General features: G+C 41.0%; 1 protein-coding gene across 2 annotated transcripts in view; it reads right to left on the reverse strand.

Annotated features, from left to right (window-relative positions):
• The window catches only part of ST6GAL2 (ST6 beta-galactoside alpha-2,6-sialyltransferase 2), a 106,091-nt gene that overhangs the window by 57,624 nt on the left and 31,339 nt on the right, over positions 1-17,128 (reverse strand). For both annotated transcript variants that reach the window (XM_042457939.1, XM_042457940.1), the window contains one exon: positions 776-1,772. In XM_042457939.1, the coding sequence (XP_042313873.1) occupies positions 776-1,715 (940 nt within the window). In that variant the 5' untranslated portion in view covers positions 1,716-1,772. The remainder of the gene's footprint in view (positions 1-775; positions 1,773-17,128) is intronic.

Genomic DNA, 17,128 nt, shown 5'->3' on the forward strand with positions numbered 1-17,128 from the left:
AAGTCCAGCAATGCCTGCAAACTATGGTGGCTATTTGCCATCTCTAGAGGTATATCTGCACTGCACAATTATGGCCATTCTAACTGACATGGCTCTGTGCTATGGAACATTGGGATTTGTAGTTTATTGAGGTTCATAGAGTTATCTGCTAGAGAGCTCTGAGTCCACTCCCTTGAACTACAGTGCTAGAACTCTGTGGCACAGTAAGTTAAGAACCTCTTCATGAAACTTCAAATTCCTGGATTCTGTAGGATGCATCCATGACAATTACAGTGGTATCAAAGCACTATGATATGTTAGTGTGAATGTACCCCAGGTTCAGAGCAAAACAGTTCTGAACATTCACAGCTAGGGAAAACAGCAAGCAAGCAAGGCAAGGGCTTCCAGCACCACTCAGTAGCTTCTGAGAGGTAAAATGCCAACCGTAGAAAGAAATAGGATGCTGGCCTTTATCCTGATCCAGCAGGGCTCCTCTTAGGATTGTATGAAACACCTACTATGCCTGAGCAGGGCTGCAATTGCACTGCAGAAATAATGCAGTTTGACACTAACCATCATGGTTCCATTCTATGGAATCCTGGGAGTTGTAGTTTGTTGTGGCATCAATGCTCTATGACAGAGGGCTAAATACTTCACAAAAACTAGAAACTCCAGAATTCCATAGCATTGAGCAATGGCAGTTAAAGTAGTATCAAACTGCATTATTTCTGCAGTGCAAATGCAGCCCAGGAGATTGGTGATTCAGCTATGCAGCTGTCCAAAAACTTTCACCTACCTATTTCATCTCCAAGAGAAGAATTCAGTATGGCACCTGCAGACATCACAACAGCACAGCTTCCAAACCCATGTGGGTATAGTTTACTCAGAGAAATCCGGGGTACATGCTTTTCCCATCCAAGAACAGAGAAAGGGGCTTCTTTGCCATCAATGGTTTGGATGTTCACTCGTGCCTTGAGCTCACAGAAAAGCTGTTCAGAAGTCAGCTTGGAGTTTCGCTTCCCTCTAAACCTCACTCCATGCTTATTGGTATTCAGGTAATCTTTCATTGCTTTCTGAAGGCGAGGATTCAGCATCTTGGAGGAGACATCCCCCTTCCAAAGCCTGTACAGGAACGATTTTGACATTGTAGAATATATTCCATCCCATTCATCAGACTCTTCAAACATTTGGCTTCTTCTGTGTCTTACATGTCTTCTCTTTATCTTTCTTTGAGAGAGCCAATTATTCTGCAAAGCATTCCTCTTCTGATCCACCCCCTCTGCAGAGATTAATTTCACTATTCGCTGCACACTGCTCTGTGACCGAGGCTGACCAGCAGCAAATAAATAATCACTGTCCCTTTGATAGAAAGCACTTTTTGATTTTCTTCTTAATTGGGAAGGAAAAAAATCTTCCTCACTTTCAAAGTCATCCTCTAGGTCAGTCCACTTTTTAATGCTCCCAGTCCCTGATTTAAATGAGACATCATCGCTGAGCAGCACCTCATTTCCAGTTCCTGTTTCGGAAAAGGATGGGTCATGTATTGCTCCCATGATAGCTCGCTGTTTGCCCTGGATGGGCAAAAGCCTCTTAGTCTCAATGTAAGAAAAAGAACTGGGGACTGCGTCAGCAGTGTTGCTATCTGCAAAATAGATGAAGATCACCAGGAACAGGAGGCCCCATGCGAATATTCCAAACAGCATTACTTGTTTCCATTGCTTCAAGTTAGGTTTCATGGCAATGTCTGTGCCAACTCCTCTGCACCTTAAAGGTCTGGTAAAGGAAAATCAAACCTAGAGGGAGAAAAAGAAAAAAATCTGTTAAGTTCTCAAGGTATTTTAAAATGTAGCACAGGAACATCAAGATATTTGCTACAAACAGAAGTATAACTACAAGTACTTTAAATACCTTCAACTTATCATAAACGATTCCCATATCAGGGTAATTTCTGCAAAAAGACCCTTCCCATGAAAAAAAAATGTGTCCAAATAAATATTTATTACCTGTTCAAAAATACGCCTATAATGGACTTTCATCACTGTGTGTCTTCAAGTTATTTCTGATTTATGGCAACCCATGGGGTTTTCGTGGCAGAGTTTGTTCAGAGGGGGTGTGCCACTGCCTTCCTCTGAGGCTGGGGATGTGTGCCTTGCTCAAGGTCTCCCAATGAGTTTCCACAGCAGAGTGGGGATTCGAACTCTAGTCTCCCAGTGTCCTAGTGTAATGCTCAAACCACTTCACCATGCTGGCTGTCCAATAGGCTGTCATACATGTAGTATTTTGAAGCTACAACTCTGCATGTGTACTCAGAAGCTCTAATGAATCAGTCCGGGCTATTTCCAAAGTGTTATACCTGGATTGGACATAAAAAAATCCACTCACTAGAAAAATCACTTGCAATACTTTGACCAGGAAGGAGGAAACATGTGGTTCCCTAAATTACGATTAACTTCAACTGCCATCACATTACCCAGCCTATAGGGTTGCCATTGTTAGGAAAAAGACACCCAGGGGGATATACAGTGAAGAAATAAAACTTGTTGTTGAGAGTCGGATGACTCAGCACAAAAGCAATAGAAGCCACACGGTGTAAAAGGTATATGCAATTAGCACAGTCCTAAATGCCAAGGACAACGAAATGCAAAGTGAAAATGAAAACACCTGAGAATTGTTAAGTGGACCAGGCTGAGATGATGAAAATTAATAGGGATGAACCAAGAAGAACCAATTGAAATGGTGTACACGCCAATGGGTGGAAACTGTAAAGGTGGGTGTTTTTGCCAATGATATAATAAGGCTATGAATCCAATGTATTTTGTGGGAGTAGTATCGTAGTGGAGGAATATTGAGTTGTGTTGGGATAGTTTGGGCTGTATATAGTACAGTGGTACATCGGGATACGAAATACCCAGGTTACGAAATTCGGGATACGAAAAAAATCCCATTGGAAATAATTGTCCGGGTTATTGAAGTTTTTTTAGGGTACGAAAAAAATTTTTGGTGCTTTTCGGCGGTATTTTACACGGAAATCGCGGCTTTTCCCCATTAGCGGCCTATGGCATTCGGCTTACGAAGCTTTGGGTTACGAAAGTGGGCCGCGGAACGAATTAATTTCGTTAACCCGCGGGAGCAGTGTAGAATAAAGTTGATTCTTTTATAGAAGATACTGAGTTGTCTGGTGTCTTGTGAGACGAGATACAAGGCCAGCTGGATCCTGAAGAAGTGTGAAGACTTCTGTGGAAGCAAGAGTGAGAAGGCTTGGAGAATTTGTCAGGGTCTTCAGCCTATTCTCTGTAACTCTGCTGCTTTAGAGCAAAGCTTTAACCAATGACCAAAACTGGTCAGCGCCGGTGCAAACAAGGTGGTGAGTTCGAGCAGAGGTGAAGAGCTACAACTCCCATCATCCTGACAGCCATATCCCACCTGGGGGCGGGACTTTCCCGGTTTGGGGTGTGGCTACCGTACCACCCCAGTTTGGCCCCTCCCCAGGACCTCCCCCCCGCAGGCCCTGGAGGCAGCTCCGCCCTCCCCATGCTGTGTGGCCACTCCCGCTCCCTGCCTGGTTAGCTAAAGAGGCAGTCTTCAAGACATCTGCCACTCCGAGCTATTGCCAGCCCACTTTGTATATATATACCCTGCAGGGCCTTACTTTCCAGGTTCAGTGAGAAAAGAAAAAAAAAGGCATAAATCATTCATGTTTCATGGGAGTCTAAATGCTCCTTTTTCAATGTTCTACCACTCGGATTGTTGTAATCTTTATCCCGGATCGTTTTTGAGGCCCTAAACACCTTTCCTTGTAATATGCAAATTTCCCCGAAGCTGACCAATGAGAAAGAGCAATCAGACCTCTCCATTTGGTTGGTTTTCAATGGTTGGTGAAGGAGAGATTTTGCCTTGCAAGTGTTGGTAAATAATAGAAGGCTTTGGGGTAGCAAAGGCTGCAGAAATAGTTTGACCCCCCCCCCTTAAACATCCATGGCTCAGTGCTATGGGATGAATTGGAATTATAGTTTCTTGTGGCACCAGAGCTTTTTCACAAAAGGAAGCTGAATGGTCCACAAGGAGGCGTTGCCTGGGGCAGAGCCTCTTGCCAGCAGTGACAAGGCTGCGATGATGAGGAAAAAGCAGGGCTCCTCTGGTGGTCCTGGCCACTTCCATTGGCTCCCTCCCTCTCTCCTCCTCTCCTCCCTCCTCTCAGAGCTCATTCAACTCTCTGGCTTTTCTTTCTCCCCCCCCCCTGCACTTTGAGCACCCTTTAACTGCCAAAGCTCAATGCTCTGGAATTCTGGGTCTGTGAGGCATTTGGCCTCTCTGTCAGGAGTCTCTGGTGCCACAAAAACTACAATTCCCAGGATTCCATAGCACTGAGCCCTGGCAGTCCAAGCAGTGTGTTTTGGACACAGAGATCCTCCAATGAATCCAGTCCCTAGCTTTTATATCTCTCACACACACTGCAGGAATATAACCCACTTTGAGACTGCTTTAACTCAGTGCTAGGGAATCCTGGTGTCAGTGCTTGGGGACATTGAGACTTCTCTGTCAGTATGGCTCTGAGGCCACAATAGACTACAATTCCCAGTTCCCCAGCACTGAGCAGTCTCAAACGGACATTTCCTCAGTGTGGATGCACCTGGGAGGAATCTGGGCACTGCAGTTCAACTACGTTTGGAGGGTTATGGGACTCCCTGTCAGAGATAGCTCTGGGGCCACAGTGTACTACAATCTAGCATTCCCCAGCACTAACCCAGGCAGTAAAGTCACTCTCAAACTGGATTATTTCCTTGTGGATGCAGTTTGGTGAGGAACTCGGGCTTTCAGTGCAGCTGTTTTATTTCTGCAGTGTATTTTGGACAAGAGACAAGGTGACCAGACATCCTCCTCCTTTTCCAGGAATGTCCTCTTCTGTCAAATTTCAAAATGTCCTCCATTGGATCATGGCAAGAAGCATGGATTTTATAATTACATGGGTGTTTTTAGCTTTATTTTTGGCCAGTGTCCTACATTTTTGCTTGGGGGCCCTACATTTTGGGGGGGGGCCTGGTCACCTTGGCCAAGAGACTTTCCAGGGGTTAACTGCCATTCTGCTATGGTGCGGAACAAAACCACCATTCCCAGAATTCATAGCATTCAGCCAAGACAGTTAAAGTGGTCTCAAACCAGATTATTTCTCCAGTGTAGATGCAGCCAAGCCTTTTGCCTCTCTTATTCCTGAGATTTCAAGACCCAGCCTTGCACCACAACAACTACAAATCCCAGGATTCCAAGTGAGTGATGGGAGTGAAAGCCTAGTGTGCTTAATGCAGTTCTAAGATGGTGCACCTCCTGCCTACAGAGTCTCACAAGACTTTTTTGTTTAACAACTGTACCCATTAACTCCATTTCATGTCTCCTTTATTTATGGGGAGGAAACAGACAAAACAAGTCAAAAAAGAAGGAAAACCAAAGTCCCTTGACCAAGGGTTTGGTTGTGAATACGCTCTGAAATATGCAAGAGGCAATGTTAAAATAAAGCCATGTTCAGTCTCAAAGTGTGTTTGTTGGGGAGGGGGGGTGCCAGAAGAGGAAGTACATTTCCTGATCTGTCTACGAATATGTCAAAATGTCCTCCATTTTGATCATGCCTAAGAAACATGGATTATATTAAACATTTCTAAAAAAGCCTGATTTTTTTGCATGTCCTCCATTTTAAAAAAACATGTCTCCATTTGAAAATGTTGTCCTGCATTTGTCCCTGTCCCGTTTGGAGGTCCTCACTTATGGCACCTAAGCCTAAATAATAATTAGGGATGGTGACAGTTACACTCAATATTTTTGGAGGGCCATCTTCAACCCTGAGTACACTAAGGGCTAGAAATCAGAAAGAACTCTAATGCAATTTGATGTATCAATAAATAATCCCATGAGACATAAAAGATTAGCCCAGCTACTATACAGATTATTTACTGAATATATAAAATTCAAGACAGGAGTGGATATAAGATGCAAGAATTCCCAGTTTTATATTTTGACCCTGCGGTTAACTTTCAATGCAAGGCGCGCTTTCTGAGCATCAACTCTCACCCCTGTCTCTAAATGGTTTATTTTGAGCACGGGAGAGCCGGGGTCCCCATCTCCTGCAAGGTTCCTGGGGAGCTGCACCCCTCATACAGAACATTTTTTATTTGTCCCAAATGCTCTCACCTAGCCCTCGTTTTTAGGGCACTCTGGGCCATTTTTAGACTTAAGCAAGGCCCTTAAAAACAAAACAAAAAAACAGAAAGTTGTGGTGGAAATTCCTTGTGTGAAAATAAAAAACTATAGAAGAGGAGTCACCTTTTTCAGCCAGAGAGATGGTTTTTGAAATACGGCTTGGAGTTTAGAAAAACTAGAGCCAAAGGATAGTGAGTGCATCTTGACCTAATGGAAGCTGGCACCAGTAGAAAAAAGACCATAACATTAACTACTGAGATAAGGATACATAGTTGACCATTCAGAAGCAAGGTTTAGGATGATCCACTGAATTCCTAAAGGAGGGGGTAAGGAGTGATGATGCAGTTTTATGTATGCATGTATTTCTGTTCTGATTGTAAGATTCTATATGTTTAAATTGTAATTAGCCAATCAGGTGTATGAAGAAGCTTCTTGTCTTGAATAATATAAAGAGCCATTTTGTCTTGTTCGGGTTCTCAGCTTTTTGGAACTTGAATTCCACTGAGTTCAATGTTTTCTTTGTCGACACACTGGAATAAACTTTGGATTTTCAATTACTAGGTCCTCTTGCTAATCCTATGATTTGCCAATCCTAGAAATCTAAGTTTCCTGAAACTTCTGCTACATATTTGGCGACCAGCCAGGAGACAAGGCAAGCAGGAATTGGCAAAGAGTGGGGAGAAATTAACTCCCTCCTGGCTACATATTGTTCTAATACGAGTGTGATTCTTATCAAGGCTCTGCGCGCACTTCAAACTTTGATTGAAGAGGGATAGATAGGATTGGTAAGTGGTGGAGTCAGAGGTTAGCCAAGGAGACACTTAGTAATGTGAAAATTCACTGGGGGGAAAAGGAAGAGGAAAATAAAGACGATCATCTTCTTCCGGACAGTTTTAAAAGTATAAATATGGAAAAGTGCACTAAAAGGGAGCCTCGTTGCCGGTCCAAATCTTTGGTGCGAGGGGGGGCGAAAGGACCCCCTCCTGTGTTAGCTGAAGGCCAGTAGCAAAGGTTCTGCCCAGAGAGCCTTCTTGCCAAAACCTAGGAACCGGGCCCCTAGGGAACACATAAGCAAGGAACTGGGAAACTGAAAAAGAGGTAGATTGTGGTAAGTATGTGTCATATGATTGCCAAAGTGTGGAAGTATAAGGCACTTGCTCAGTTGTGCTGGGGGTAGTTAATCAAGATCTTCCAAGTGCCAATAAATTGTTACCTTTTGTGTGGGTGGCAAACCTTTCCCTTCTGTGGTTTTGTTTTAAATAGCTAGGAGTTAGGTGCTGGTGGAGAGTTGGAGGAGAGCATTGGTCTATTGTGAGTATCAAATTGTGGTTGTGGTATTTTGTTTCACTTCTGTCCGGTGTGGTGGATGCTCCAGTTAAGACTGTTGGTTACAGTAAAGAGTAAACCGTGGGTTTGAAACGGTTGTGGAATTGTCTGCTGTTAGTGTCTGAGATTGTGGGGTTTTGCAATCTGTCCCCAGGTTGTTTGTACTTTTAAATCCTAACTATAGGGTTGTGCCGTTGAAATTGTGCTTGTGGTCTTTTGTGTGTTTGTGTTCTAGGATGGCTGAGGGAGGTAAAACTCCTTGCGATTACATGGTGGTCATTTTGATGAATGTTTTAGGAAAGGCATGGGAAAATGTTTTGAAAAAGGAGCGGTAATCTTTTTGTGTAAAGATGTTTGGAGTCAGATTTGCCAAATTGGCCGAGGAGAGGGTAGTAGTATAGACATTGCCTTGTCTTGCAGTTGTATTCAAAACATTGGAGCCAGAAAGAGGGTACTCGATGCTTATTTATAATTTTCTATTGGTTAAGAGTTGAGAAAGCCCCACCTGGGGTGAATAGTTGCAGAGAATTGGGTGTTTAAAAAGGATGAGAGATTAAATGGTATTAAGAAGCTGTGTGTTCAAGATTCAGATTGATTTGGCCAGTTGTGGAAGAGAAGAGCTAGAAAAGATAGAGATAGGCGGGATACACACGCCATATAGTACGTATTGTATAAGTACTAGGGTTAGGAAGGGGCGGGTGCTTCCGCACCCCTTAACCCTAGTACGTATACAATAAGACAAGATGGCGCCGGCTTTCCAGACCGGGCCATCTTTACGACTGGACGCAAGCGTCAGACGGGTTCGCGTCCTGACGTAGCAACTGCGCACTTGGCGCTTCGCACGTCATCCGTTGCACCGCAGAAAGAAGCTCCGAAAGGAGCTTTCTTTTTTGCTTCCGCGCGGGAGTGCGCGGTTTGGATGCTGCGGGCTCCTCACGGAGGCAAAGCCAATGGCGCCGCGGGGGAACGCCGCCAAAGCGGCGGTTTGTATCCCGCCTAGGACTCTGTAGAGGAGGGCAAACTCAGGGAAGAAGGCCCCCACATGACAAGAAAAGAGGATTTTGAATTCGCTTTGTGTTTTAGAAGTGGCCAGGAGCAACCCAGAGATAAGAAACTTGTTTGTTGGGAATTGAAAATTGCTTCATTATAAAATTGGAAATTGCGTTTGTGTATATGTAGATATTTTGGGAAAATCGGTGTTTTAACTTGAGGTTTTCATGATTTTAACTGATCAGTGCCTTTGGGAAAGTTTTGCCCTAAATTTGAATTGCATACCCATTTAAAGCCAAAAGAATCTAAATTGAATCTTAAGCCTGTGCCTCCCAGAGGCATTGTCAAATTCTTTGTCAGTGAAAGTTTAAGAAGATGGGCAGAAAATAGTGCTTTAGTGTTTGTTAGTAGGCCTAGTAATACGATAGTTAGTTTTAAGCTTAGCTCGTAAAGTTCAGCTGTGGCCTGATTTTGTGAACTGGACTGGGCTGGAAGTTATCTAAGAGGGAGAAAGTGAGAAAGATAAAAGAAAGTGTTGAAGGTATGAGGATGTGAAATGCTAGTGTGTGAAAGTTGAAAAGCTTTATGGAGCGAGTTAGCGATAATGGTTGGATAATGGTTGGAAAATGTTTACAGAGGAAAGTATAAACAAGTTTGTGGTTGTGAAATTGAAGGCTCAAAATGTTGCAACAGGTTTTTGAGTACTGTTTAAGGTGGCTGAGAAAGATTAGAAATGGGTTTGGTCGATAGACAAGTGGTTTGAGTTCTGGCTGGAGTTAGAGAGGAAGGGGGGTTACAGAAAACCCATGTGTTTGCATTTTAAAACTTTTCTTTGGCTAACGCTAGAATGTTGCAGCTATGTTGGAAACGAAACCTGGAACGGAGTTAGTTTCGTGTGACAAGTGGGGGTGACTTTCACAAACTTTTCCAGAGCCTTTGGTGAGTTTTGGTTGATGGTTTTAATAGTATTGTGAAAGTAAGTTATTTGGTGAGTTTGGCCAAACGTTTGGGGAATTATCTTCAAGGCTTGTTGGCTACATTGTTGTGAGTTTTCCTGGCTGTGGCTAAAGAGATGGGGCAGCAAAGCGTTGTAAGTTGTAAGTTCAAGCTTGTTTTTTTTTTTTCTCTTCCCCTCTGGTGGAGTTTTTGTACGACTATTTTTAAAGGGCAAAGGATTTTTTTCCCCTTAAGTTCATAGAAATAGATGTTGTGCTTTCGACTTAGATGAAAAAATAGTAAATGTTCTGTTAAGAGTGATCTCTGAAGAAGCTTGTTTTGAATTTTTAAATTTCAGGCAAGCAGCTTTTTGTTCAATATTTTGTTTTATTCTTGCCTCAAGATGCTTCATGGTTTTTAAAATGAAGTTTAAGTTGTGCCTTTTGAATTTGTATATGTTTTTAAATGCAATTGTTTTTAAGTGAAGACCAAAGAAACTTTTTGTTTTGGAGCATTGTGTTTTGGGGTTTTAAATTATAAACCTGCAATCTTCTGATTTGGCAATCCAGCTAATTATTTTTCCAATTAAAGTTGATAGGATTAGTGTTGTAGGCCTTGAGGTCATGGTTTGGTTTTGTAAGGCTATAGCTGTGCTAGGCTGGAAAACAGCTGTTGCAATCCTGAGCATCGCTGAGGTCATGCAAGTTTTGCTGGTGCCTGGCTAGATTCGCTTTGTTTTTGTTTTTTTGGTTTAGTTGTGATCCATGAGTTCTGGCCTGTTCCTGGCCTATTGAATTTTTGCTTTTCTGAATTTGTGACTGATTTGTGCTTATTTCAACTGCTAATTTTGAGGCAATAGCTTTTGTATTTTTGAGCTCAAGATGTCTGCAAAGTCTTGCCAGATCATGTTAAATTGGCTTGTTTTAAACACTTTTTTGTTCCTGGTTAATTTTATATTGCTCTGCCTCTATTTGATTTGTTTGATTCTTGATTATTGATTGCCAAAAGTTTGTTTTTTGTTTTAAAATCTGGCCTAAAGTTTTTGAAACGATTTTTGTTATAACAGATGTGAGATATTTTTAAGTTTGAGAATGGCCCATCCCAGAGGTTTTTGCTTTTGTATATGTTTTAGCTGGAATTTTATTTTATTTTTATAATATCTAATGTATTTTTGAAAGCACCCGAAGTTTCTTTTTGTGATTGGAACCCAGAGATCCAGAATAATTGTTATATTCTGGTTTAATTGAGTCAATTTTATCACACTCATTGAAATTTATAATTTTTGTTATTTTGAAAAATAACATGTCGAGCCAGTTGATCCTATGTTGAATTATGTGGTTCTGAAGGAATAAGGATATGAAAGTATAAGAAATTGGTATATTCTACTTATTGTAGCAAGAGGAAAATTGTGAAACACTTTATAGATTCAAATTCGGTTTCCACTGCCAGACGTAATCAAAATTATCAAGTTAAAACTCAAGCCGAGCATATGTGAAATTGTATCCTAATTCCAAGCCTAGAATATATCATTTGGCCTGAGAGGATGACTAAAAAAGAGCATGAAACTGATTTTTTGGTCCTGGGTATAAAGCCAAAGAAGTCACTCTATCCGTTTTTGTTTTTCGGTTCCCTGTTCTGTTGTCAAACTGTTGTGGAGTCAAATGAGATAAGCTGTGAGTACCTTGGGTCTGAGTTAAAGTTTCATTTCAGTTGTACATTAAATGCAGTCTGTAAAATTAGGTGTTCCAATAGGTTTTTAAAAAAAAAGCATTCAAAAAGTCCAAAGATGCAGGCACAGATAAAAATCGAAGCCTAAAGAGCTCAGGGTGACCCAAGAATGACCCAGGGGATCGTTGTTTTAGAGTTAGCAGTGAGACATAAATTCGAGAAGGAAATATCTTAGCAAAAGCTCATAAGAGAGGAGTTAATGAAATGGGCTAAGTATACCTTTAATTGTATTCCTAAATTCTAATAACTTGTTAATAGTATTTTTCAGTGTTTTTGTCTTTCCTTGGCCTGGGCAAAGGGGGGGCACAGACAAGAGGAGCGAAGTTTAAGCCCCACTTAAACCGGAAGCTGAGTGGGCTCTGACTTCGCCATCAATCAAGAAACGCTAGGCTGCACCTTTCCAGGACTTCAGTGCTCTACGCCAGCTCCTCTGAAAGAAAGTTCAAATGCTTCTCTATCACCCCTTTTTCTTGGATGATTTCCTATAGTGTTTGTTATTAAGTGTACACAAAAATCATACTAATACCGGATGATACCATACAGCGTGCATGCCCCATTTTTCCACACCCGGATGGAGTGACTGGCACCACCTGTGGATTCAATCCAGTTTGAGTGAGCTCCATTCAAAATATATTGTTCCAGCAGACATTGCCTCTTTCGTGTCTATATCCTGTTGTGTGTTCTGTATTCCCTGTTTTCGTTGGTGGTCTGAGCGTGTTCGTCTAAGTAATGAATGCTACAGGGATAGAAGTTCAATCCTTTCAATATCCTCAAAGCAAATCAACATCCCAAACTACATAAGGCCTACATAGACATGCACCTATTGTTCCTGAATAAGCAATAAAACATATGATTTTCACAATAAAACGTTCATTAAAGCCCCTCCTATTGAAAGAGAAATAAGATCATCAAGTCCATGGATCAACCACATAATTGTGTTTGTCGTCAGGATTTCCTATTGTTAAAACGTGGAATGGCATTGAAATTCAAGCAAGCATGGTAAGTTTTTTCTCAGGGGACGCTCTTTGAGAAGGAGGGGGGACTTTTATACATCGGAGATAGTATTAACGGTGAAGGCCAGATCTCGGTCGATTAAATGCCATCCCCCAACAGAGCTATCATAGTGATCCCCTGAGCTGAGGAAACGTGAGATGGAAGACGATGCCCTGGGAGGAAGGAAACGAAGAACATCTGAAACACATGGCGACACCCTGGGCTTTCTATTCTGTTATGAGAGTAGTCCAGAGAGGATAGTAGACAGTTGTTGGCAAGAGTACTGTAACATCAGGCTAAAAATTATAGTTTTCTAATGAGAGTGATTCTGACAGCAGAACCAATATTCTTATAGTTGGAGTTTTCCTATTGAATCATGAAACAAACTACACACTTACATACTATTAGAGAGATTAGCTTGGTGTCCAGAATAAACTCCAGAGAATCAGAATCCAACAAAAGGTCAACGGGGGTTTAAAAGCAATGATAATAGTTGTGTTTGTTAATGCTATACACTGTCTTTCTGAAATTGGGCCGACTGGAAGATGTTATTGCCTGGTGTGGTAAGAATAGTAATCTTTTGTAGCGTCAGACGGTTTGTTTTTTGTTTTGTTCTGGTTTAGAGAGTCATTAAACATGTAATGTTGATAGTTCATGCAACTTGAATATTGATGAAGACAGCACGGAGGAAGGATGTGGTGGAAATCTTGTGAATGTAAAACTATAGCAAATGGATAGTCACCTTTGTCAGCCAGATAGAGATGGTTTTGAAATAAACTAAAGGCTTGGAGTTTAGAAAAACTGAGCAACGGGATAGTGAGTGCATCTTGACCTAGATGGAAGCTGGCACCAGTAAAAGACATAACATAAATACTGAGATAAGGTACCAGTGACATTCAGAAGCAAGGTTAGGATGAATTCCACTGAATCCTAATGAGGAGGGGTAAGAGTTGATGATGCAGTTTTAATGTATGCATGTATTTCTGTTCTGATTGTAAGAATCTATATGTTTAAATTGTAATTAGCAAATCAGGTTGTATTGAAGAAGCTTCTTTGTCTTGATAATTAAAAAGAAGCCATTTGTCTTGTTTCGGGTTCTCAGCTTTTTGGAACTTGCATTCCACTGAGTTCATGTTTTTCTTTGTCGACAACTGAATAAAACTTATGGCTTTCAAACAGGTCCTCTTGGCAATCCTATGTGATCTGCCAATCCTAGGAAATCTAAGTTTCCTGAAATTTCTGTTACAAAGAACTTCCCTGGTTTTTTTAAAATGCCTCTCCTGGGCCTAAAATGGCCCAGAAATGTGGGAGAAATTGCCCACCATCCCCTAGAAGGCATTTGGGAGCATTCAGGGGCAAAAACATTATTTGAAAAAACATTTTGGGGGTAAAAAAATTACCTATGGGGGCCACAAAAATAACCCAGCAGACAGCATGTTGCCCATGGGCCACATTTTTCCACCCCCGTTTTAGACAGATGCTGAAGATTACAGAGGATACTGCTGAACACACAGCAGTTCAATAGAAATCCTAAGTATTAGTCAGAGGGTTTTTCTTTTCATATTACTGATGTCCTACATTATTTGCAGTGTGGCAAAGTCACACATCCCTTAAAGGCCCCAAGAACTAAACATATGATTCTGAGCTTGCATTAAAACAAAGAATATTCTCTAGTGAAAATATTGTGCTGAAGGAGCATTTCTTTTCCTTTGATCCCATTCAAGTAGCTGACTGCAGTCCCTGTGGCACAACCCGCATTGTTTTGCAACAGGAGGCACTTTTAGTGTCTCTGAACTAGGCCTCTTCCTTTTTATTCAGGAGAGCTGAGTGGAAGAAGTGTCTTGATTCTTTTCAGACTTTCCTCTCTTTTAGTACTTATTGTTAAAGCCTCCACTACTAAAAAAAAAAGTATATAAAGACAAGGAGCAATGAGGTCAGTGTGGTTCAAGTTGATGTTCTACGTTAGGCACTGTTATGTTAAATAGGTCCCTTTCTCCTCCTAAAAGAAGGGAAAGGGGCATATTGCAGCTTTTCAATAAAATGTTTGTTCCAGGGTTAGTAGGGGTTGTGCATTTTGAGATCAGACTTTCCCAGGGTGTTGGGAACTCAAACTTGATGGGAAAACTAGACTATGCAACTTCAGTAGAAAATGTTTCAGTGCTATTAGCTGGCAAATGAGATGAAAAAAACACCTCTCCAGTACAAAGTGGATGTTTCTCTTCAAAGCAGGGATACGCTCGAACACAACTGTGTCTTGCAGCTGCTTCATTGCTTTTAATATTTTCCAATGTATAATTATAACCCCTTCTTTGAAGTAGAGATTGCTTTTTTTCAGAACACAATTGACTTCAATAGAAAATGCAAGCTACCAAATAACATATTTCAGACATAAAATATCCACTCTGAGTGTCTTTTTTTTTTTTTTTGCAAAAAGGCATGGTATAAATAAATAAAACAATTTAAGTCTCCTCTGAATGTCTCTGCACAAGCCACCAACATTTCACTGTATTTGCAAAATGCAAAATCTTGACTCCTGAAAACCAGATACTGAGACTTGGGTTGTGGAAACGCAACTAGATTCTAGCTGTGAACACATGCTGTATTGATGAAATTGTCTATGGATATCTGCCAGATTTCAGAGCCTGATGAGTATCTTTTCCAGCTCTAGATGAAGCAGTCAGTCTCTCAGATCTCTAAAGCTCTAATTTTTAAAATGAGAAGACCAAATACAGTCAGCTCTCCATATCCACAGATTTTTTTATCCACAGATTCAAGCATCTATAGTTTGAAAATATTTTTAAAATATATAAATGCCAAAAAGCAAACCTTGATATAAGGGACAGCATTTTACTATGCCTTGAGCATCCACAGACTTTGCTATCCATGAGGGTCCTGGAACCAAACCCCAGGAGATACCAAGGATCCACTGTAATAACAATCACCAGGAAATGGAAGGGGAGGGGGAGGTGTCAATTATGGCACATGGCATTTGGTTTGTTTTTCCTCTGTTGCTGCTACTACATCATGGCTAATAATGTCAGCTGGTTGGAAGTACAGGCTTCTTTATTCTCTTAGCTGTTTTAAAAATCCTGTCCTCTTTCAAAAAAGAAGCCATGTAGCTGTTCATATGCAGTAGAAATTTTAACAGTAGGCTTATTACACATTCTGTGGTTGGAGGAAATGAAACACAAGTAAATTCACACAATGAGACTATTAATTTGGAGGACAAGCAAGAAGCTGTTATCCATTTTGAACCCACCATGATCTCCTATGGAACCTATTTCTCTCTGCCCACTCCACTGACTTTAGAAGAACAGATAAACTGAAAAACCACAGTTGAAAGCAGCACGATTTTCTGTTCTGACATCATGTGTAACTGTGCATAACTGCAGGGATATTCTGTGGTACATTACAGCCAGAAAGGGCTGCTGGGAGAAGGCGGTGTAAATAATGAAAGAGCCATTCAGTGTTGGAAATGACCTATACCAGCACTTTTATGAAGTGCATTAATCACACCTGCCCAAATAGGTACATATAGCTTGGGATGGACTTTGGGTCTGGCTCCGAACACTATGATCAAATTGCAGATTTGAAGGGTTTTAAAACATTTTGACAGGACAAATAAATTTCTAGTCCCAGAAAACCATATCTGCTTCTGTGATTGCCTACAAGATATAGCCATTACAAATGAGACATTATGGGGTTATTGTTTTTTGAGGGTTTTTTTTTTTTTTGCAGTTTCACACTCCATATGCAATAACTCAGATATGGTCTCAGCAAGGTAGAAATAAAGGTTTCTTTTCTCTACTTCATGAATATTTCCTCGTTCTTTTATCACTCTGCATTTGCACAACAGAAATTGAATCTGAGAGCAACAAGCTAAATTGCTTTCTTGAAGATACAGACATCTAGTCTTGCAGCCATGAGAACACAGAAATCATTGTTCCAAAAGTGTTTGACCATCAATTTGGAAAGTTCAGGAATAATTCTAACCAATCCAAAATGTTAACAGCCTTCCAAATAGAAAATAAAATGTTAGGCAGGCATACTATAAGACAGTGGGGAGACTAGGGGGACCGCAGTGAGTGACACCCTAAAGAGGGCTCACACCAGCCTCAAACATCTCCTTTTTGGCCAAAACAGTCTGTGGCATTTGCCTGGATTCCACTAAAATGCTGAAGAATGGGTGACACTCAGTGGGAGCTAAAAGGAACAGTCCCAGGTTTTTTTTTAATGAAAATTTTAATTTTTTTAATCAATTTTTTAAAATTCTTTTAAAATTTTCTTTAAAATCATCACCTTTTATAAATTTTCACTTCAACCACATGAAACTACATATATGCAATTGCACTGAGACTGTGCATATGCTTTTGTAATTTAAAGGTACAATTTTAATTTTGCTAGTTGTTTTATGTCACAACTATTACCATGACATTAAGTGAGATGCAGGAATTAAGATTAATGAGTAACAATAACACAAAACTACTAAAGATTCTGTAGTGTGGTAAGGAAGGCGGTCAATGAGGGGGGGGGGAACCATGAGTTTCCACACAGTTATCCCCAAGCACCACCATCAGGAATCTACCCAAGAGACAGTGGTCGAACCACTGCCTCCAATTCCCAAATCCTCCAGGCATTTCAGAAGGATACCATAATTGACGGTATCAAACATTGCTAAGAGGTCAAAAAGCACCAGCAGGGACACACTCCCCCTGTCAATGCTCAGGCAAAAATCATCCACTAAGGTGACCATAGCAGCCTCAGCTCTGTATCCTGCACTGAAATCAGTTTGAAATGGGTCTAGATAATTTGAATTTTCCAAGGCTGCCTGGAGTTGGAAGGCAACTCCCCTCTCTAGCATCTTGCACAGAAATGGCAAATTTGATACTGGTCTATAGTTGTTTAAGTCATGGAGTCCAGGTCAAGGCATAGTTAGGAAAAGTTAGGGCTTAAAAAAAAAACTGTGTTGGCTTCATATGGTGGGCCT

The sequence above is a fragment of the Sceloporus undulatus genome, chromosome 3, assembly GCF_019175285.1.
Source record: "Sceloporus undulatus isolate JIND9_A2432 ecotype Alabama chromosome 3, SceUnd_v1.1, whole genome shotgun sequence".
Lineage (NCBI taxonomy): Eukaryota > Metazoa > Chordata > Lepidosauria > Squamata > Phrynosomatidae > Sceloporus > Sceloporus undulatus.